The sequence below is a fragment of the Procambarus clarkii genome, chromosome 31 (assembly GCF_040958095.1).
Source record: "Procambarus clarkii isolate CNS0578487 chromosome 31, FALCON_Pclarkii_2.0, whole genome shotgun sequence".
Lineage (NCBI taxonomy): Eukaryota > Metazoa > Arthropoda > Malacostraca > Decapoda > Cambaridae > Procambarus > Procambarus clarkii.
Window position 1 is genome coordinate 16,454,941 of NC_091180.1, and position 24,521 is coordinate 16,479,461.

At 42.9% G+C, this 24,521-nt stretch overlaps 1 protein-coding gene across 3 annotated transcripts in view; it reads right to left on the minus strand.

The window, feature by feature from the left end:
- Positions 1-3,877: 3,877 nt before the first annotated feature.
- LOC123758627 (uncharacterized) overlaps positions 3,878-24,521 on the minus strand; it is a 32,248-nt gene continuing 11,604 nt past the window's right edge. The window contains exons 6-13 of one of the 3 annotated variants that reach the window (XM_045743115.2): positions 24,232-24,498; positions 23,728-23,852; positions 22,177-22,343; positions 21,854-21,995; positions 21,102-21,190; positions 17,759-17,941; positions 10,321-10,465; positions 3,878-5,095 (exon numbers count right to left, since the gene is read on the minus strand). In XM_045743115.2, coding sequence (XP_045599071.1) covers positions 4,943-5,095; positions 10,321-10,465; positions 17,759-17,941; positions 21,102-21,190; positions 21,854-21,995; positions 22,177-22,343; positions 23,728-23,852; positions 24,232-24,498 — 1,271 coding nt within the window. In that variant the 3' untranslated portion in view covers positions 3,878-4,942. The remainder of the gene's footprint in view (positions 5,096-10,320; positions 10,466-17,758; positions 17,942-21,101; positions 21,191-21,853; positions 21,996-22,176; positions 22,344-23,727; positions 23,853-24,231; positions 24,499-24,521) is intronic. The other 2 variants (XM_069334401.1, XM_045743116.2) reach the window with 2 other exon arrangements.

Here is a 24,521-nt window from a genome sequence, read left to right on the forward strand (position 1 = left end):
TTGGAGACTAAGACCCCGACAGACCCCAGAGAAGGGACACCGCGAGACTCCGAAAACGCCAACAGGCCGGGAAAGCCAGGAACCAGAATTGAAACCTAGCAATAGTGAGCCAAAAGGCACAAACAAAACATATAATGTGTAGGACAAAAGGAAGCTGAGGAACGAAGAAGATAGGCAGCAAACGGGGAACGAAGGGACCAGACCAACACCAAAAGCCGCTGGACATGTCCCAACACGTCCTCGGAAGACAGAAGATCCAGAGGGGACAAGACCACCACAAGCAAACCCTCAGAGGAAATGACAGGGCAGAGAAATACAAGCCAAGGAACACATGGGGCACACGTAACGGGATAAACATGTTGAACTGAACGCCCAAATGAGCTGTAGAAAAGAGAAGAAGCACACCAGTGTCGGGAGGAGACAATAGGAACGCATGAGGTAGGGAAGTGGCAGAGGCCAACCCCACACCCAGCGTCAAGTGCAGAGAAGATAGCCTAGAAAGCTCAAGAACCTGCACAGAAGTCAAATGACAGGCGAGAGGCAGGACTAAGAGCCAAAGCTCTTCCCCAGCAAGCACAACTAGGTGAGGACAGAGAATCCAATGTTCATGGAAAACTGAAGCCTGGTACAGCAAGATCTGCAAGGAATGAGGGGGCCCAGAAAATCATGGGAACAAAGAACCCAAACAAGGAAGGCCCTAGGAAGAAGCACGGAAGGGCCAAAGAAAACGCCACAACCATATCCCAACACTCAACCACAGTATCAAAACCGCAGTAAAACGTCACCACACAACACCCCTGAACACAAAAACATGTGCCACGTATCAGGCACCCCCTCCTTTGTACCCTGGAACACGGTGGAGGTGGGGCCCTGAAACGCAAGCATGGGTGGACATGCATAGGAGAGGGACTGGATGGGCATAGTCAGGAGCCGCCTTGTATGGGCCAAGAGGCCTCCTGCAGTCACCTGTGTTCTGACGTTCGAATAGGGTGGTAAGGAACAAGAGCCGTCATGTATGGGCCAATAGGCCCGCTGCAGGCACCCCAGTATATATGTTCCATGTTCTCATGAACGTATGTACTCCAATTCGTACCCCCAAAACGAACCAGCGCCTGGATGAAGGAGACGTCAGACCACATAAACTCACTTGCAGAACATAGGTACGGAAGGGTCATGACAATGTTACTAGGTTGGTGCTGCCAGAGGCAGCAAGGGTATCATGCACCCTCAGCCCAGAAAAATGGGAGCACCACCTGCGGAAGCAGACCAGAGCTGCTCATGCAGAAGAGGAGGGGAGAGGCGAAGGAGGAGCCCCCCACCCAAAACGCAGGGAAAACCCAGCGTCCTCCCCATAACGACACTCCAGAACACACCCAGGAGCAACGGGGCACGGACTGGAGAACAAGAAGAGCGAGAGGCAAAGCACTCAAGAGAAAATGGACGGAGAACACCAGCACTTGTGCACACCGCCTGAACCAAAACAAACTCCCACTGCACATGCGTAGGACACTAAAGTAGCCCAAAAGTTTGTATCCAGAGTGATTCGCGTAAGAGAAGAAACAGCCCAATGCACGGGAACAGAAGCCAAAAAGGAGTAAGCAACAACACACATAGCCGGCTTAGTTAATGAAATAATGAACCTAACTGGAACCCAACCGGGCCACAAGCAGCCCAACTGGGCGACAAGTAGCCCAACCGGGCCACAAGCAGCCCAACCTGGCATCCGGGACCAGGAGTATGGAAGGAAAACAAGCAGTGCCGAGACAGCACGGAGAGAAGATACATAAACAAATGAACGAGACAGGGCCGAAAACCAAGAGGAAACATGGAAGAGGACCAACAAGCCCTAGAAAGGACCGGAGGGAAGCCTCACCGAAAGACGACAGACGTTCCAATAATACGGGAAGGAGCAAAAACCATCCTGAACTGTCGAGAACACAGAAACAAGTACAAATGACGAAGGCATAGAAAGGCCCAGTCGCACCCGAGACCAAAAGTCATGCAGAATCCCAAGAAGTGGGGAACATGACGGAGAAGTCCCGTCCCAAGAAAAAGGGGGGAATAACGGAGAAGAGCACCCACCGACAAGATGGAACCAATGGGCTTAAGGGACAAGGAACCGAGCCCGGGGAGGGGCCGAGGCCCAACAACTCTTGTGAAGAGTGGGGAGGGAAAACCCACACTCCGCTCAACTGCAAGCCCCGCCCAGAGGGTAGAAAAAACCCCGGCGGGGTCCAACGGCGCCTGAGGCCCCCCAAGTCAGCTCCTCCCCAGCCCCGGGAACCCACACGGCAGGCCCTGGGGCCAAGCCGTTCCCCCAAAGCCCCAGCCTCAAGAAAAAACCGGGGCAGCCATGAAAAGCACAAAGCAAGGGAGCCCACTGGCAGACTCTTACAACACGGCTGGAGGAACAGGCTCGAATGACCCCGTTGCTACCCCGGAAGGGGAATTCCCCAAGACCAACCGAGTCTCAAAACCATGGTAACCCCGCCCCAACCTCGAAGCCACAGACGGGAAGGACCCGGATGCAGGGGGGACAGGGGACCCGACAAGACCACCAACCAAAACGGGGCAGCCTCAGGGCTTTCGGGGAGCAAACAACCTAGCGCATTGCCACCAAAACCCAAAGTACAATGCCCGTGCTGCCTGCACCCACATAGTCAGCATAAGACTGGGTAACTGAGTCACAAACAAGCAACAAAACTAGCAGGACTCAGGGCCGAAGGTGTCACCGACCCTACAGGCAGCAGACAGAGGCAAAACCGAGAGAGTCACCCTGAGAAAAGGGGACAAAGCAACCCTCAAACTCACACAAAGCGAGGGGGGCTGGAACTCCGGGGCCACATCCATCGGGCCCATGCTCCCCCTAGGGGTTTCCCAGGGTCCTGAGCGTTTACTATAAAAGGACTTGTGCTCAGGTAATCCCAGGCAGAGTACTACTAACCGGCGGCCATGTCTACCAAACAACTTTCTAAGAACTGAACCCCCGGGACATGTACACTCATGGGGACCTAGCTGGGGGAACCCCCGTTAGAAGGAAGAAAACTCAGTACATAGAGGGGAAAGAAATAAAGGCAGACCCCCACCAGGTAGAAAAAGAAAACCCCGCAAGAGTACAGCGTACCCAGGCAGAACAGAGCCGGCCTCTATGATTTGTGAAAACAAGCTGCGCAGTATCCTGAGCCCCTACCAGTGCAAACTGCTCCTTACCCTAAGGCGAACAAGGGAGACAGAACCCCCTATCACACAAAGGGCAACCGAAAACCAAGCAGTAAACGGCCTAGCAGAAGCAGGACCCAAGGAACTTGTGGAAGGTAACCCCAAGCCCCAAGGGCAGTACTTACAGGGCACCTAAGGAAGGCAACCTTAGGTGCATGCAGCCCGAGTACTGGAGACTCACTCCCGGCTCACGCACCACCTAGAAGACAGACACCACATTCTAGGTATAGTGCTGAAAAAACCACTGGAGCCGGAGCACACAACCGGCGCCATTAGCATCAACCGAAGAACTGGGGTGTGGATTGCCGGCATGGGGGTCTGGGGCTCCCCCTTCTCCCTCCCAGGGAGGGGGGAGCTGCACAGACAGTTGCGCGGTGACGTGTGATGTCATACTAGTTTGCTCGTATCTTTTTGGGGAGTTCTATCCACTAGTTCAGCGTTAGGTAGCAATTTTAACCAGAATAGGGGTTTGTTTTGGGACGCCCTTACCTTTCTGGGTGCATGACCCGGTCGATGGCAGACATAGAATGCTTCCAACCACACGGGGTTTCTATAGGCCATTGCTCCCCTTGCCTCTCTGAGGGGCCAGGTTCTGGCTCGTGGTCGCCGGTAGGCCCACAGAACTCCATACACATGACTGATGCCAAAGTCTGACATTTGCATAACAGCCTGTATAGCTTCGGGGAGCCGACGGGGCTCCCCCCCAGAAAATTAATCAACAAAGCTAGAAAAACTCTCCTTCGAATCTTTTGTTTAATAATTTAGTTGCACCTGAGGGTTGTATAAGTGACCTTTACTAGGACTTTTATCATTTAGTTTAACCTGAGCTTAGATAATTTAGCTTTGCCTGAGACTAAGATAATAAAGTTTCACCTGAGGTTTGGATGATTTAGCTCCTCTGCTCAACTATCAAATACAAACACTGAACTCAGATGATCACAACTACTGCAATAAGAACAATGTAATCCACCCCATTGCTACACATTTGGTGGATATGACTCAAGAAATATTGGCAGTGATAATAATTCACTCACATTAACAGAAATGCTCTTAAAAACTGATTAAGAACACATTATTAATAAATATAAAAATTAGAATCAATAAATAAAGCATTTTCTACTATAAACTGTGCCTGGGAAAATATATGTGAAGTGGCAAGTACTGGAATTATGAAAATGTTGATACAAGGTATATATCCTCTTGGCTATGTCTAACAATTCTCTCATTAGCATCTATTGGGTGACTAATCTTGTAGTAATTACTTAATAATGTTATAATGTCAGGTCATAATGTTAAATAATATAAAATGACACAATTTACAGCATCCTATGATGTTAAGTAGTCAACTCTTAATAAACTGTTAAACCAAATAATCAAATTTTACACTGAGAAGTCAGTCTGGAGAGACAAAATGTAACACATACTGGTTGACTATAAACAAAAGCATGAATCAAAGACATATAATTCAGCACAAGATGACTCTTCAGCAGTTGTTAGGGACTTCCAGGTAAATAATTGGATCATTAAATGTTTCTGTGGTATTGATGCCATTGTTCAACACCTTAGTAAAATTCAATACAGGGTTATCCTACTATTCTTTTCTACATATCAAGAACCAGCATTAACTTTTCTACATTAACAAAGGCTCCTAAGCCATTTATCTGGCACAGGTGGCATGACACCGGAAGTTTAGCAGCGAGCTTTGAGCGATCTTTGCCATCCTTTACGAGAGCAGATCAACATAACGCTGCTTCAGTGCGGCCCAAGAGAATGTATTGAGGTCCAGATTGACCTTTTTGGAGCGCACCAACTGAGGACGGGAACACCACTGGGCCAGGCTCTTCTGCAGTTGCTGCGTTGTGTTGTACAAACATTCCTGGAAAAAGGCAAGGAAGGCACGGGTGAATATGCATTGTCTAATACACTCGAGCTGTGAGAAATGCTTTAGTAATTGTGTTCTGAGACACCACATGTAGACACATACTTCAACCCTCACTTGCAAGATGAAATCCTCCATGAAATGGACAGAGAGAGAAAGAGAAGGCTCTTGGGAATTTCACCGAACATGCCTCCTGAAGCCCACATCAAAAGGATAGTCTTGCAAATACTACATCAATGGCATATGCAAAACTAGCTAATATCAGATCTGCCTTTAGAAATTTGTGTAAGGAATCATTTAGAACCTGTATATCACGTATGTCGGCCCAATTCTGGAATATGCGTCTCCAGTGTGAAGTCCATACCTAGTCAAGCACAAGATAAAGTTGTAGAATGCTCAAAGGTATACCAGGAGACTAGTTCCAGAACTACAAGGTATTAGTACAAGGAAAGACTACATGTACTGAACCTCATGTCGCTGGAATACTGAAGGGTTAAGCGGAGACATAATTACCACACGTATAATTCTTAGGAGGATTGATAGGTTAGATAAAGACAGACTATTTAAAATGGATGGTACTTGCACATGGAGACAGGTGGAAACTGAGTACTCAAATGAGCCACAGAATCATTAGAAAGAATTTTTTCAGTGTCAAGAGTAGCTAATGGAATGCACTATGAAGTGTTGTGGTGGAGTAAGACTCCATGCACAGTTTCAAATGCAGATATGATAAGAGCCCACTAGGCTCAGGAACCTGTATACCAGTTGAGTGACAATTGAGGTGGGACCAAAGAGCCAAAGCTCAACCCCCCACAAGCACAATTAGGCAAGTATAATTACTGATAGATCTGTACTTGAACCATCATACTTGGAAACACTATTCCTCAATGTCCACTTGCCCCCAAGGTCCACTCAATGTTTGCTGATGATGCAAAAATTACGAGGAGGAATAAGACTGAAGAATAAGATCAAGAAATAAATAGAAAGAGGCTACAAGATGACCTAGACATATTGAAGGTCATTCCATTATAATTGTAGGAATGGTCCAACAAATGGTTATTAACTTTAACTAAAGTAAATTTAAGATAATGAAACTAAGTGGAGAGAATAGGAGGCCAGACACATAGTACCGAATGGGAGATGAAGTCCTCGGACAGAAAGACCTAGGAGTTGATATCACACCGAACCCGTCTCTTGATGTCAAAATCAAAAGAACATCAGCAGCGTATGCGAGACTGGTTAACATCGGAAATGCCTTTAGAAACTTGTATAAGATATCATTTAGAACCTTGTATAAGATATCATTTAGAACCTTGTATACCACATATGTAAGACCAATCCTGGAGTATGCAACTCCAGCATGGAGTCCATATCTTGTCAAGCATAAGACGAAGTTGGAGAAGGTTCAAAGGTATGCCACTAGACTAGTCCCAGGCCTAAGAGGTATGAGTTACGAGGAAAGGCTGTGTGAACTGCACCTCACATCGCTGGCAGACAGAATAGTTCAGGTAGACAAGATCACCAAATACAATTCTCATGGGAATTGATAGGTGTTGTGAACCCCATATAATCTCATGATTTAGGCCCTGCCCCAAAGTGATAGTTATTCCTCACTTGGTCCTACGGAGGACCCAGATGAATGTTTTAGTATACATTGGCAGAATAAGAACCACTGTTGGATATTACAAAAGAGGCATTAAGACAATATGAGCAACTTTATGGAAGCAGGATGAGATGTCAACAGTATGTGGAGTTCCCCAAGGAAGGGGATGATGTCATAGCTAGTGGAGTGTCGTATGCAAAGATGACGTCGTCATTAGTGACGTGTTGTGTGCAGAAGATTTGCGACATCACTTGCCAGTATGAGGTCAAGGAGAGAGAACGCACTTCATAGCTTCTGAGGAGAGAAGATATTTTGGTGTTTTGGCGAGAAATCTGAAGGGATCTTCGAAGGAAGGAAGTGCTGTGAGCAGTAGGATGATTTGTGGGGTGCATCTCATCTAGTGGTTACAAGAAAGGCGATCTGACACCAAGGTAGTGCACATTAGTAGACCCAAAGAAGAGGTCTGTTTATCTTTTGAAGAGGATCTGTTGACAGGTAAACAGACCTGGTACCTGTGTATTGACCCCACACTCAAGTCAGGACATAGAGAAGTCGACAGTGACAGTCGAATGAAGAATTTATGGGTGACCTGCAAAAGGTAAACTCCAGGCGCCATCTTGACATTGGGAAGCAAGCATCGTCACTCCTGCAATTTTGCAGTAAGAGCTCTTTGGTTACCATAGTTTACCTAGTGCAAAGAGGATTAGTGCCCAGTGATCTTACAATGGTGTTTACACACAAATTAGTCATGCATGTAGCGATGAGATGATATATGTTAAAATGAAATAGCATGATGGAGGCAACAGCAATACATGCTCACGCAATGATGGTTGGTGATCGAGAGATAGAGTTCGCCGACTGGTGAAGATTTTTTGAGAGGACTTGCCCAGAGAGGAAAGGGGAAGTACCATTCACAATGCGGGCTAGCTGATGATTTTGGGGTGTTGGAGAAATTTTATTTTTATCACTTTATAGTTGTTTATGGAAAAAGAGTATTTAGTTATGATAAACTTGCAGGTTAATGCATGATAGATGTAGTTTCGTGTATGGAGCTGTAAGAAGTTTACAACTACTGTACTTTAGGACCAATCGATGGATGATTCTGCTGTTTGTTTACTAGAAGATTAATTGGCAAGGAAGAAGCCTGCCTGATTACAAGGGAGATCAATCTGCAAAGCAATATATGGACGATCTTTTGTCAAATGTGTTTGTTTGCGAAAAGAATGTATATGTTGGTGTACTTGACGCAGTGAAAGGAAGCAAGAGAATTTATTCATTATTACTGATTTATATGTTGAAGCCTAGCTCTGATGATAATGTGTTTTCTGCCCAGCAAATTGATAAAGAAGAGAGCAGTAGCCTAGTGATGAACAATTTTTGTAGAGACTATATGGAAGAATAATGACATTTATTGAGGCAACGATTTCTGGTGGTGACAATGTTATATTCCCAGGTTTTTGTTGGTGTATGGCATTTGATGACTACTTTTGTATTTGTTTGATATTTATATATTTATGTATGCCATAATTTCTTGAGCTGATGCTTTACTAAATTCTGGAGGTGATTGTGGCTAAGACAAAAGCTGTAAGTTGGGAACCCCGACCAAAGCACCATCTAATCATTATACTATTTTTATTTTCTTGTGTGTGTAATAAATGTTTGTCTATTAGATAACTTTGTTTGCTCTTGTTCCTGTGAGAGCTTTAATAGAAAGAAAAAGACATAAATACTCTGACCTGCAGACCAGATAACAATGATGTGAAACTAAGGAAACTTTGAAGGAGGATACCCGAGTTGAGGAGAGAAGGGCGAGTCATCGTTTGCCCATTTCTTGGGTGTGAACACGTGACAGCAGGTGGTTTCTAAGCCCGAGTTCCCATCTTAGTAATGTTAAGATCTTTCTCAGCAATTTGGTACGATTCTGGCAGATTCTTGAGTGAGTGGCCAGACATAGTGCAGTGTAAGAAGTGGCAGCATCAGAGGGTGTCTGCTTTCCTGATTGTTTTTCATGGTCACACTGATTAATTTGAGGGCCCCTGCCAGGATGTTCCTCACCCATTTGTAGTTGTGATAAGTTGGGGCGGTTCTGTCTGGGAGGACCTCCCCCCATTTTAGTAGTTACAGGTGTGATACAGGGTAGAAAAGGACAAATTATTTAACATGGGTTGTACTCACAACAGGAGACACAGGTGGAAACAGAGTACCCAAATAAGCCACAAAGACATTAGGAAGAACTTTCTCAGTATCAGAGCAGTTAATAAATGGAATGCATAAAGTAATGATGTGGTGGAGGTTGACTTCATACATATTTTCATATGTAGGTATGAAAGAGCTCAATAAGCTCAGGAACCTGGATCAGTAGATCAATAGTTGAGAGGCTGGACCAAAGAGTTGAAGCCAACCCCTGCAAGCACAACTAGGTGAGTACTTGAATCATCATGATCTGAGATACACTTGAACCATTATCATAATATGCCCAATGGTAAGGGTGCAGCACTATCCGCATGCTATAGTATGCTCTTCAGTTAATACTCCCTTTATTCATTTCTCTCTCTGTTTGCTTGCTCCAAAGCTCATCAGTCTCAATCTGCTGAGCATATCAAGATCGGCCGGCCTATTCCCTATTGAAGAGCTCATAATATCCATAATATCCATATACTGCACTGACAGAGTTCTTCTCCAATATGCCTTCTGCCAATATCAGGACATAACACATTGGCATTCAACATTCAAATTGGGTGCTGGCAGTCTATTTTCTCCCACCTCTGCCTCATTCCCATAGGTGGTATGTAACACCTGGCTGAGTGAAATGCATCTGAGGCAGTGCTTCTTCACCAGACTCCCCCTTCATCATTGATAATCTTGCCGCCTTTAAGTCCTCCTTTTAATTTCTTTTATATTATTATTTCTTTGTGTGTAGGGCTATAAAATAAGGTTTCTCTTGTGGGGCCTCATTTCTGGGTTCACCCTCAGTAGCTACATGTTCTAGCCCTATTTCTACCTACTTCCCAGTGGCTTTAGGTTGGACCTGGACTAGAGTAGGATGGGCTCCTAACTCAGACTAGTGATGGATTGGGCTGCCAACTAGTGAAAAATGTGAAAAGTCATTTGATATGCTAGTTAGTTTGTCAAGAGTTTTGTTTAGTAATTCAGAACTCTCAAAAACTGGTTCAGGGTTTAGCTTTCTTCCCACAGATGCTCTTCACCATAGGTGGGGTCTTGTCCCTGGTTTGTAGTCTCATGGGTGCCTGGTAAATCTAGTGGCCTGTGACAGTCAATGTGTAAGCTGATGGGGGATGCCCAGAAAGTATTACAGCGCAAGACAAAATAGTAAAAGTTATAAAGTAACATTCAGCTATTCATACTATCTTCTGCACTCGGTATCACCACAAAAAAACATGCACTGCTAAACTTCAACAAGAATTCCATGATAGGATTTAAATTATTTTACATATGAGATGTAATAAATATAAACTGCCAGAAACACATCATTCAGTCATTCCTCTTGACAATCAAGTTCTAGTCAGTTCAATCTGCTTCCACTTTTCATGTGTTGTTCACATAAATATCACGTTCATTCTAGTAGTCAAGTTCTTTATGTGAAATGTCTGCTTAATACCTGTGGGAATATTTCCGGGTAAACCAGTCTGTTAGGACATATTGGAAAGCAGCCTGCTCCAACAGCTTCTAGCATAGCCACACCAAAAAACTCGTGGTGAGCTGTTGACACCACAACGTCTCCAGAGTGTAACACTTCCCAGTATCTGAAAAGGAGTACATGGTAAGACAAAAATTCATCTGAGTATATAATTTATTCATTTATATAAGCTGTTACTGTAATGATGTTATTGGCATCATATAAACAAAATTCATCTAGCCTTTGGGTTAGGCTGACAATTTGAGCTGAACTTCAGGAGGTAGAATCAAACAAAAAGAAATAGGATTCTGTGGAAGACTTAGTCTGCCTCTTATTCTTTCCCTGGGAGTGATTTCACAAGACATTTAACTGCCCTTTCAATCATCCACATATGCAATCTCCCCATCAAATTAACGAAGAAAGAGGATACATTAGGGGCCCAACAGCTGAGTGTATTCGTAGTCCTGAGGTTCCGGGTTCAACCCCCAGTGGAGGCGAAAACAAATGGGCAGAGTTTCTTTCACCCTGATGCCCCTGTTCGCCTAGCAGTAAATAGGAACCTGAAAGTTAAGACAGCTGCTACGGGCAGCTTCCTGTGGGTGTGTAACAAAAACGAGGCCTGGTCGAGGACTGGGCCGCAGGGACGCTAAGCCCCGAAATCATCTCAAGATAACAAATACTGAACAAGGTAACTGGCTAAGCCCACATTTAGTACACCATGAGTATATAAAAAGGGCTTTGAGTGAAATTAAAAGCTCCTTTTTGAGTTGGCTCATCAGTTGTGTCCTGACCCACCCCAGGACAATGTCAGATACACCAGAGCTCCAGTGATTTTTACATGCACTTGATATTCGTATGACCCAAGTGTGTTCGAGTGATTTGATAAAATAACTGTGCCCAAAAATACACCAGGAGTGTTGTCAGGTGTTGGGTGCATGCAGGTATCAGGACTTCTCAACACTTTTAGACAATCACTGGCTGAGTGGTTATAGTACAGAACTGCCAGGGAGAGACAACCTGGTAGGTACAACCTGGTACTTTGGCAGACCAGGTTCAAATCTGTGAGATCATAGACTTTACAGTTATACATTGGCTTGGAGACCATTCAAGATTTATGCACACAGATGTATACTATATAATAAATATATATATTGTAATATATTTTTTGTTAAAATAAAATATATATAGGGGGTACCACCTCTGGTTGTTTGTAGGGACCCTCAAGCCTCAAAGAAGAGGATATGCAGCACCTGGGGGAGCCTCGTCAGGCTCCCATGTGCGCTGGCACATATTGTCTTCTCCTACCAAATACATGGATGGCGATATACTAATGAAATTGTTCACAACTTTTGTTAGGCCAAAGCTAGAATATGCAGCAGTTGTGTGGTGCCCATATCTTAAGAAGCACATCAACAAACTGGAAAAGGTGCAAAGACATGCTACTAAGTGGCTCCCAGAACTGAAGGGCAAGAGCTACGAGGAGAGGTTAGAGGCATTAAATATGCCAAAACTAGAAGACAGAAGAAAAAGAGGTGATATGATCACTACATACAAAATAGTAACAGGAATTGATAAAATCGATAGGGAAGATTTCCTGAGACCTGGAACTTTAAGAACAAGAGGTCATAGATATAAACTAGCTAAACACAGATGCCGAAGAAATATAAGAAAATTCACTTTCGCAAACAGAGTGGTAGACGGTTGGAAGAAGTTAGGGGAGAAGGTGGTGGAGGCCAAGACCGTCAGTAGTTTCAAAGCGTTATATGACAAAGAGTGCTGGGAAGACGGGACACCACGAGTGTAGCTCTCATCCTGTAACTACACTTAGGTAATTACACTTAGGTAATTACACTTAGGTAATTACCATCCCCTTATTTATTTATATATATAATGAACTTTATTGTACACAAATACATGATTACAAAATGTGGCATTAACACATACACAACACGACCATTACAAGTAAAATGAAAAACACACCACCGGGATACATTAATAAATGTCACAGACATATTCGATCATTGTTGCAAGTCAAACACCTCTTTAAACTCCTCCGAGGTTGGACTCTTGCCCAAGATGCAACAGGCATTTCCCCCCTCTGAATTGCAACACTGAGGAGCTGGAACAAGAAGCTTTTTGCTCTGTTTTTTTGTAACACTGATCAATTTGTTCCCCAGTTCCTTCAAGAACTTCAATGCACATTTTTCCCATGAACTGAGGATCTCCAAACCGATCGGAACAAAGCTGTAACAGTGTGCTAGACCTCTGTATTTGAGTGCTTTTTTGCATTTCCCTGAAAGAAGCAGCATTACCTCCTTCAATTGTGCTGTGTTGGAAATAGGTACTGGCCAGTGTGGAAGTGCATTTGTAGTCCCACATCACTTGTTTGCCATCCTTCCAAGGATGCATGGTAATTACCTAAGTGCAATTACCTAAGTGTAGTTATAGGATGAGAGCTATGTTCGTTGTGTCCCACCTTCCCAGTACTCTTTATCGTTTAATGTTATGAAACTACCGACAGTATTGGCCTCCACCACCTTTTCACTTAGTTGTTCCAACCGTCTACCACATCTGGATGCTTCTGAGGTTTGTCGAGTCTGAATAAGTGTGGTTCTCTTTGTGCTGGGCAGCGGACTGTGGTGAGGCTCCTCTTGTTGATGTCTTTGACTTCTTCATGTCTTGCAATCTTACCCTGTGATTTACGACACACCAGACCATGATGACCGTATTGGTCTGCCATCATGCTTCCACAGATGCACCTATGTTCGGTGTGGATGGGGACGGCAAGGTGACGGGCAATTTCAATGCGGAGGACGTCATGATTGAGACGAGTTCCTAGGGCTGTATCAGGCACAGCAAATAACAAATTCCCGTCATGGGGGGTGCTGTTACCTCTAGGAGGTGAGCTTTGTTCTCAGCAGATGCCTTTTCAAGCATTGCTGAGGCAGTCTTTTCAATTATGGGGCTATGCCAGTGGGCCTGTTTGTGGTCTTTTGGGGCTTTGGTTTTTGGGGCAGCAAGTCAACGGTTTTTCATTGACTAGCTGCTTCGATGAACTTTGGATCATGAGTTCCCACCGAGTCTCTCATGAGTCTGGTAGGATCTTCCCTACTAATTCATTGGCTGCTGTCCATGAGGATAAGAATGCTTTAAGTGCTACATCAGTTGCCTTTCGTAGGCCTATTCCCCCAAATCTCACTAATAGTGTTGCTTGGTCTCACTGACTCATCTAAATCTAGAGTGAGTGACTTCCTGAATTTTGACTTAAAGGAGCTCATCATATTGACTTAGCAGTGGGTTGCCAAAAGTGGGCGCACACCTTAAAAAGCACGTTAGCCTTCGTAAGGTAAGGCACTTTGTGAGAAGGTAGAGGGTATCATGGAAGTCCAAGTCCCCTATTCTCTCTTCCATCCTCTTTAGATCATTAAACTTTTCTTCAAGTACTGCAGCAGTGGCATTGTGACCCAGAGGTGCTCTAAGTAGTGTGCTGTCCTTGGGTTCAATGACCGAGACTTCCGGTAAAACTGATTTCCCTGCATTAATGACTACCTCGCTGGATGAAATAATTTTGCACTTTGAGGGGTTAAGGACAAGATTTTTTCCCTGTGACTTCACCAGCTGCAGGTCTTCCAGCAGGGAGTGTTGTGTGCCTGCCAGAGTGCCATCATCCAGGAACCAGATGTTGAGCTCACTGGACAGTTTGCTTGTGATTTCTCAAACTGCTATGCAAAAGAGGAAGGGTGCAAGGAGGGGTCTCTATTTAATTTCCTCTGCTGAGGTGACTTTGTGTTCGCCAAACAGGAGCATTGAGTCTTTGCTGTAACCTGCTGACACAAAGGGAAGAACGCTTGGGCAATGTTCCTGGAGTGCTGTGAGGACTACTTCCCTTTTTACAGAGTTGAAAGCATTTGTTAAATAAATTCTGTAACATATTATTTATAAATAATAGATATACACACACACACACACACACACACACACACACACACACACACACACACACACACAGATGAAAATCATAGAGAAAATAGTAGGTTTAGGAGAAGGCTCAAAGGAAAATGTCAGTGATTTTAGAAGAATAGGAAAATATGAGAAAGAAAAGAACCGCCCCTTAAGGGTGACCTTTAATGGAGTGAAAAACATGATGGAAGTGCTAAGAAATGCCAGGAAACTGCAGAGTGATGAGGTTGGCAAATCTTGGTCAATAAGACAAGACCTCTCCAAGGAAGACAGAGAAAAGCTGAAAATGAACTTAATTGAGGCAAAACGGCTAAATGGGGATAGAAATGAAGAAGACAGAAATTCTTTTTTTTACAAAGTGACAGGGACTGGAAAGCTTGTGAAATGGTACATAAAAACAAAGCAACAAGATCAGTAGTGGAAGGGGGAGTAAAGAGCAAAGGAAAAGGGAACATGTTCCTGAAAATTGTATATACCAACATAGATGGAGTGAGGTCAAAAACTTTGGAGTTGCAAGATATAATCCAGCTTAGGGTCCCAGATATTGTTGCATTATCAGAAACGAAACTTGAAGGAAATATAATAAATGAAGTCATATTCCCAAGAGGCTACTCAGTTTGGAGACGTGACAGGAAAACTAGGAAGGGAGGAGGAGTGGCTGTACTGGTGAAAAAACACCTGAAGGTAAAAGAGTTAATATTTGAAAACCCTCGAGATATTGACATAATGGCATTGCAGGTCTGGAATCAGGATGATAACCTGATAATTGTAAATACCTACAGCCCACCAGCAAGCAACACGTGGACAAAGGAAGAACTGGATGACAAACGAGAGGGCCTCATAATGGTCATGAGAGATATTATTGTACAAGCAGATAAAGATAAATCACGACTGTTGATACTGGGGGACTTCAACTTTAGAGCAATAGACTGGGAGGCCTATGAAGCAAGAACGGAGGACTTTTGGACATGCAGATTTGTGAACCTCATTCTGGAGACATTCTTGTATCAACACATAAAGCAAGCCACAAGAATGAGGGAAGGAGATATACCGTCAGTACTGGATCTAGTATTCACCAGGAAAGAAGAAGAGTTTTTTGACATCCAGTACCTTCCTCCCTTGGGAAAGAGTGATCACGTCCTGTTAGACATTAAATATGCTTTAAGATATTATCTAGAAGAAAATGGGGACATTGAAACAGTTGATAAACTCGATTTAAAGAGAGGCAACTATGGGGAACTTCGAAATTTTTTTAATGAGTGTAATTGGACAGAATTGTTGCTAGGCAGGGAAGTAAATGAAATGTATGCCAAATTTTTAAAACTATACGAGGAAGGCACACAAACATTCATACCAAAACAGAGATGCAGGACCAGAAAACAGGATTGGTTCGACAGAAATTGTGAGAGGGCAAGAGACCAAAAGACACAAAAATGGAATCAGTATAGGAAGAGGCCAAACCCCCAAACATACCAGCGATACAAAGATGCGAGAAACAATTATACAGCAGTAAGGAGAGAGGCAGAAAGAAATTTTGAAAAAGGGATAGCAGATAAATGTAAAACAGAACCGGGCCTATTCTACAAATTCATAAACAACAAATTGCAGGTAAAGGATAATATCCAGAGGTTGGAAATGGGAAACAGATTCACGGAAAATGAAAAGGAAATGTGTGAAACATTAAATGAAAAGTTCCAAAGTGTGTTTGTACAAAATGAAATCTTCAGAGAACCAGACACAATAAGAATTCCAGAGAACAACATAGAGCGGATAGAGGTGTCTAGAGATGAAGTGGAAAATATGCTAAAGGAGCTCGGGAGGAACAAAGCAGCTGGCCCAGATGGCGTTTCACCATGGGTTCTGAGAGAATGTGCATCTGAGCTCAGCATTCCACTTCACCTGATCTTTCAGGCATCCCTGTGTACAGGAATCGTAGCAGATGTGTGGAAACAGGCTAACATAGTTCCAATCTACAAAAGTGGCAGCAGGGAAGACCCCCTCAATTATAGACCTGTATCATTGACAAGTGTAATAGTGAAAGTATTGGAAAAGCTAATCAAAACTAAATGGGTAGAACACCTGGAGAGAAATGATATAATATCAGACAGACAGTATGGTTTTCGATCAGGAAGATCCTGTGTATCGAATTTACTCAGTTTCTATGATCGGGCCACAGAGATATTACAGGAAAGAGATGGCTGGGTTGACTGCATCTATCTGGACCTAAAAAAGGCTTTCGACAGAGTTCCACATAAGAGGTTGTTCTGGAAACTGGAAAATATTGGAGGGGTGACAGGTAAGCTTCTATCATGGATGAAAAATTTTCTGACTGATAGAAAAATGAGGGCAGTAATCAGAGGCAATGTATCGGAATGGAGAAATGTCACAAGTGGAGTACCACAGGGTTCAGTTCTTGCACCAGTGATGTTTATTGTGTACATAAATGATCTACCAGTTGGTATACAGAATTATATGAACATGTTTGCTGATGATGCTAAGATAATAGGAAGGATAAGAAATTTAGATGATTGTCATGCCCTTCAAGAAGACCTGGACAAAATAAGTATATGGAGCACCACTTGGCAAATGGAATTTAATGTTAATAAATGTCATGTTATGGAATGTGGATTAGGAGAACATAGACCCCACACAACCTATATATTATGTGAGAAATCTTTAAAGAATTCTGATAAAGAAAGAGATCTAGGAGTGGTTCTAGATAGAAAACTATCACCTGAGGACCACATTAAGAATATTGTGCAAGGAGCCTATGCAATGCTTTCTAACTTCAGAATTGCATTTAAATACATGGATGGCGATATACTAAAGAAATTGTTCATGACTTTTGTTAGGCCAAAGCTAGAATATGCAGCTGTTGTGTGGTGCCCATATCTTAAGAAGCACATCAACAAACTGGAAAAGGTGCAAAGACATGCTACTAAGTGGCTCCCAGAACTGAAGGGCAAGAGCTACGAGGAGAGGTTAGAAGCATTAAATATGCCAAAACTAGAAGACAGAAGAAAAAGAGGTGATATGATCACTACGTACAAAATAGTAACAGGAATTGATAAAATCGACAGGGAAGACTTCCTGAGACCTGGAACTTCAAGAACAAGAGGCCATAGATTTAAACTAGCTAAACACAGATGCCGAAGAAATATAAGAAAATTCACCTTCGCAAATAGAGTGGTAGACGGTTGGAACAAGTTAAGTGAGAAGGTGGTGGAGGCCAAGACCGTCAGTAGTTTCAAAGCGTTATATGACAAAGAGTGCTGGGAAGACGGGACACCACGAGCGTAGCTCTCATCCTGTAACTACACTTAGGTAATTACACTTAGGTAATTACACACACACACACACACACACACACACACACACACACACACACACACACACACAAATGTACTGTATAAATAATAGACAGTATTTAAATATATTTATTCATATATTAATTCCTTACTTTTCCTTATTTTCTGCATAACCCCAATGCGTAATGAAATTTGAGAGCCGCTGACGTGCTTCAGCAAACACTGGCGGGTTCTCTGTATAGGACTGACCCAAGATGCTGATGCGAAAATTCAGTCCTGCCTCAGCTAGCTGGAAGAGAACTTGGAACAGGGTTGCTGGATCCTTGTCATGTTCCCTGAGAAAGGAGAAGAACAGTGGCATAAAATGAGGCGTTAGTGGTGGAAAAACGTATCACTGTCATCATCATTATCACCACCACAATCATTAATCATCTTCACCCCATTTTTACCATTATAGGATGAGGAAAATATTAATTTCTTCAAAACTGTAACATTGAAGTTATTGGCATTGTATTATACAATATCCAGTTACTCTTTGGGCATGGTATATGATCTCAATTTGACTCCCCAACAGGAAGAGTCGAACTAGAGGGGACAGGCTGTGTGGCCCATCAGGTAAGAACACAGTTAGCTTGTCTGCTATTCTTTGAACAGAAAAACAAGTTAGCATGAGACTCTTAACACTCTCGCGCCTAGGGCGTGCGCTTCGTTTGTATGCACGAACTACTCCTGGCGGTGCGGGCGACTATGCGGCGACACCGAAATGTGTTTACTCGTTTCAGTTTTTTCACCTTAATTCTTGTGCTACATCATTCGTTTTGGTATCATTGTGTTCGCAATTAAAATCCCTGCAGGTGTATATGCATATAAAGTCCAAAAGCCTGGCGTGACTCCCCTTAGCAAGGCCTAAAGTTACTCGTGAACGAGCACCAATTGGAACACCCGCAACCTAATGTGTATACTTGTTCAGTTTGATAACATCAATTATCGTGTTACGTCGCTCGTTTTGGTATCAAACTGTTCGCAATATAAAGGCGCGTATTGTAAAACTAGTCCCATAATAATAGAGCAATAAATTTAATTTTAACAAATATTTTACATTTTGGACGCATATCATCACAAAATTATTTATATCTTTCCAGTGTTCTGACATCAATTTTCGTATTACATCTTTCATTTGGGTATCAAATTGTGCACACTCTAAGGGCGTTCATTTTAAAACTACTCCCAGATTGATTGGATAAAATTACAATTTTTAACAAACATTTTAAAATGTGGATGTTGCTCGCATCACCGACTCGGACACAAGAGAAAAACGGTTGACACCAGGGGAGTTAGAAGAGTGCAAAAGTGTTAACTGATCTCTGGATCACCAGAGCAGGCAATCCTCCAATCATTGCATAGTGGTGCTCCATGAGAGGAAAGGGTGAGCATGGAGAGGAAAAAGGGAGATGAATGAGGAAATGAAAGACACAAAAGGCTGGTGAATAAAGTAAATTATACAGTCAAGTGACCCAGGGCGCATAGTTTGGTGACCCGGGCCAGAAAGGGAGGCTTGGGAGACATACCTGTATCTCATGTGGACACCAGCAGAGAATGACACAAATGCTTGACATAGGTAGCGTAGAGGTGGCAGAACTACAACCTCACTAGACATCAGGAGAAAGAAAAATGGAGAAGACACTCAAACAAATCTAGAGAAATCTGACAAGAGTCCTATTGTCAGAACAGAAGTCCGACAGAGATGACAGCCAAAACAACCATGGTGAAATATCTCACAACCTAAAATGAAAGGAGATAGAACTTGGAACCCAACATATGTGATCCAGCCACCAGAAAAAATGCCACCAGAACCATTTGAGGAGAGAAGATAAAGAGAAGATAAATCCATCAGACACACACAGCCCAGAAACAGGGAATGCATACCTCAATCAGAATGCAGGAGAGAACTCAACAAGAACAATATCACATGAGGAAAGTGGAATTAGCAAACAACAGCCACTAATGATAAAAAACCAGTGTTGAACGTAATGAGACGCCATTTTCTGGGTGAGCCCTGGAGGCTTTCTAGAGCTATCGGGCTAATATGTGATACATTAGACCAGGGCATTAGTCAGTGGTGTTCAAGATACTGGGGACCATGAGCCAGAAACTGGCCCCCTTCAGAGAGGCACGGGTGGCAATGGCCCCTGGAATAAAAAACTGTGGCTCTGGGTTTTCCTTATCTGCCATTGACAGGGGTTAGGCACCCAGAAAGGTAGGCATAACAAAACAAACCCACATGGTAAGAAAATTGCAACCGAAAACCAGAGAGGCAGAACTCCATCAATTCCCAAGGAAACAAGCAAACGTCACCCCCCCCCCAGCCATTCGTCCGCTCAGCCTTCCCTCCCGGGGGCCCAGACACCCCGCGCCGGCCACCCAGCAACTGCAGTTCAGAGGCTAAGCATCAAAACAATGCAAAAATCATCAAGTGGGAGGAGAGAGGGTGCCAGGGAGCCTCTGGGGCTCACCCAGAAAATGGCCTTTATTTACATTCAACACTGGTTTTTGTGGGGAGCCCCTTCGGCTCCATGGAGCTACATAACCAAAGATAAGGAATAGAGGGACTTACTCGGGAGGCGGCTCCCACACACTCCTTAACTCGAAGGCGAAACAACTGGCTGCAACCTGTGACCCAAAGCCACACACAAACACCCAGGACCAGGAATATTGACCAAATAACAGGTGGCCAGGACCCTGTTCAACCTCCAAAATCCCTGTGCGAGAATATCAGCCCAAGACATGTTGCTGAAGACGGAAGCCAAAGCAGCAAACTTCCGAACGTCATGGGTACGAGGATAGACTGCAGGCTGGCTAGACCGAATAGCCCTGTGGATGACCTGGGAGACCTGAAGACACTGGGAGACACAAACCACACTAGAGTCCAGGGGTGCCAGATTTGAGTTGCCGAAAGTCGCGAGCTGAAGAACTAAATGTCACAAACTTTACAATAAAAGTAGCCAAATATTTTTTTTTCTGATTGATTTGCTTTTCAGAATAAATAGCCCAGCTTATTTTAACTGTCGCCGAGAAAGTAGTATGTAGCGACATACATAGCTGGCTTTTTAATTAAATACAATTATCCTAATTGGTAACACAATTGGGCTACAAGTAGCCCAATCTGGCATCCCTGCACTAGACCAGAGTGTCAAGACCACTCTGGCTAGCCAGTTATAAGTTTTGGACCCACTCAGGACAATTCCTTGCAATTCTACCTACTCTCTCTCCATTCCATGATTTTAGTAGAAATTTTTAATACTGTATGTTCAAATGGTAATCATGGATCAAACCAAGTATCCTACAGTTATAGGCAATCATTATTTATGTATAAGGTAAATAATAAGAAAATCATTTAATAAATTAAGCACATCAAATTATCTTGGATAAGTACCCAGTAAGTCTCTGATATCACATCCAAGCTAAAGATAAAAGACAGTGCAAGAGTTCTCTTACCAGCGGTGTGGCCAGATAATGTGGAGAGGTTCCAGGGCATCTTTTGGACATCGGGTTTTGTGGGAGATAGTCACGGGGAAGTATATCACCTGTGGGTTGCATTCAGTGTTCAAACTTACAAATCATTTGGAGACCTCTGTTTAATCTACTAAATGGCTGAAATAGCAATGCAGTTGACAGATCCCAAATAAAGAAATCTGGAAAAAAATAATAAGACAAATTAAGGCCATTATGCTAAAAAGTATGTGTGAGGATGTAATATCTGGGAAGATGTAATATCTGGAAGAATGAAAGACAAACACTGATGGATGGAAAACCAGAGAGCAATACAGTGTGCCCCCAGTACACAGGAAATAACAGTGCACCATACTGCCATTCTAAGAGAAGAGGTACCAGACCTTAAACTTCAGACAGGGTTGTACAGAGAAGATGGGATAAATATAAACAGAAATTGAATTTTATTAAACACTAATGTAATCCATCAATTCATATACCACCCCTAACACCATCATTTTATCAGCAACCTAATGTATTCCATTCATTTATAAACACCAGTACATATAATGTATGTAAGAATGTTGAGTATGCAGCACAAGCATGGAATCCCCACCTGAAGAAGCACAATAATCTGCATATGCAGAAAATTTATAATAAAGAACCTAAGTGATAAATAAATCCTGGAAATGTATATTTTTTTACACCATACATTTAGCTCTCCTAGTGCACTTCTACCAACAAAGCCCACAGCTTACCTGACTCTTCTCCCTGATGCTCTGGGCGATGACTTGGGCATCAGCCCTGTGGTCAGGCTGCAGCTTGAGATGGCGTGGAAGCTCACGCAGGAAAGATTCGAAGTTGTACTGAGAGTTGAACACTATAACATCTGCCACCAAGCTGTCAAAGTTACAAATGAATGTTGAATGGACAATACATGTTTTTCATCTTAGTTATACACCATGCAAGCTGTTATTTAGGATATTCTGTGATCAGATAACATGCATTATTCCTTTCAATAAGTAGTTATTAAGTAGTCATGGGACAGCTAACAGCCTTAACCCATTGTTGCATCACTCACCAGGATAATATTTGGTTGTAGCCGTATTGAAAGTCCCGGTCTTTCTGCTTGCGGACAGGATAAACGAGTTGATTTTCGTGAAAGTATAGAATCTTCCGCAATTTTCCCAAGTCAGGACGAAGGCCAATCAGCTCGCAAAGGTTAAGAGTCGACGAAGCAAACAGAGTCTAGAATATAGGAGAATATGGTATAATGATTAATGTGTCTAACAAATTCCATTTATGAGGATAATCAGCTTCCAGATTGATACACAGACTGATAATTTATTTGGTATTAAAAGGAAGGCTGGGTCTCTTAGGACTGGTGCACCTCCTTAATTAGGGCTTGGCTGAACCAGCACATAGCTTGGGGGAGACACTGAAGGGAACTTCTCAGATAAAGAGAATAGTATGGAATGAAATGGTCATTTGTAAGCAGCATCTCAGTTGCTTTCCTAGCCTAGGCCATGGATTCACCCAGGTCACTGTCTAGCACCAGACTCTGGTTGCCTGTGAGCACCACCAAAGCATGTACGTTTTCAAATGATCTTGTGTAGTCCAGGGGCAGACAAACAGTGAAGAATGTACCTCAATATACTTACAGAGAGAAACAATCAGAACTGCAAATATAGCCAATCATCATTGAAAATACATAACTATAAACAACACTAGATACACCAACCACTACTAAGTACTGGAGGTGGGAATCCCCACTTAAGGCCCAGTTCAGTCAAGCATGATGGGAAAGACTGGATCAGAAGCACAGAAGTAGGAAGCAAATAAGGTGAGGCTCAGAAAGAATTTCACACCACTTTATACCCTATTTCTGAGCGTGGTTGCTCTGGTTGCTTTCCTGGCCAATTCCACACTGCAAGAATAATTTACCTTTGGTGGTCATTCCAAGCCAGACGTAGTGATTTTCAATGACTCCCTAGCACATAATATGACCATACGCAGATGACTAAAAATTCTGTGGGACCGGTGCCAGAATGTCATCTTGCCTGGCTGCTTGTGATCATGGTCATATGACACTAGATTTAATCTTGGGAGGCAACCCAATGTGACAGCTCAGTAAGGAAATATGCACACACACACACACTCAGTTGGTTTACCCAAATCCCATTATAATAATCAAGGGAATGCATTTATAGGATTTATATGAATGAAGCTTACAAGACACTAGGCCAATTAGTTGCTCACAAAATTATAATATAAAACAATCCCATAGGAATCATTTTATAATATTCAAGAGGTGGAATTTTGTATCTTCAAGTTATAAACTAAATTTTGTCTGAAGAAATTATATATTATAATAATCTTAGAGAAACCACATATAAAATTCCAGAGTTACTTTTACAAAACTTACTTTTGTACAGGTACTTCGTACTGTAACATGAAGCATGCAGTATGGACAACGATGATGTGTTAAAGACACCGTATTTTATGGAGATTATATTTACAGACATCATCTTGCTACAAGATGCATTTAACAAGACTACTGTGGCAATATATTGTTTATAAATACAGTACAAATCATTATCTAATATGTTGTCCTTAACTTAGCATTCTGTACCTTGAATTCATGAGTTTGAGGAATCTTTTGGTGGAAGTAGAGTGCAGCAGTACGAGCCCTCCAGTGCCACTTTTTGCTGGGGAGGGTAAATAGAGCCGCATCCTCACTCCCAATTACCGAGTCATCTGAGGAAGGCGTATTCTCCATCTTAAATTAACCTACCCCATATATTCTATCTTAAATTAACTTTACAAATATATTTTTCCTTCACAGGTTAATCTAGCCCAACACAACAGTTATTGTGACTCTCTTATGCAATTAATACACTGTACTGTACTTTTTATGTACACTTAGCCAGTTACAGATGTACAGTACCTGTACTATATTTATAAATAAAGTCTTTGAATGATTGATTGTATTAGATAAAATACATTTCATTTACAAATCTGAGCCAGCTGAAATACTGTACAATGAAAAAAAAAAAGAGAGACTTGGACACTAGAACATGCTCAACATCTATGCATTACAAGATACGCTTTACATAATAATTGGTATAACACTAACCATTTCTAAGACAAGTAATAAGCTGCTTGTGAGAGCCCCCGTAGAAAGGCTCAATAATAAGAAGTTGAGCATTAGGAGGACAAGCATCTTCGACCCCTGCGCCCCCCCATGCTTCACTCCCATCTTCCGTGTCCATCACCTGGTCCTCCGCCGTACCATCCGAATCCCCATCACTCTCTGCCCCAGGAATTAATCCAGATCCCGCAGCAGTTGCTGGGGCTGTTGCAGCAAGTACAGGTGCTCCGGAGGGCCTAGAACTTACTGCTCCTGAAATAAATGGTTTGCAGATT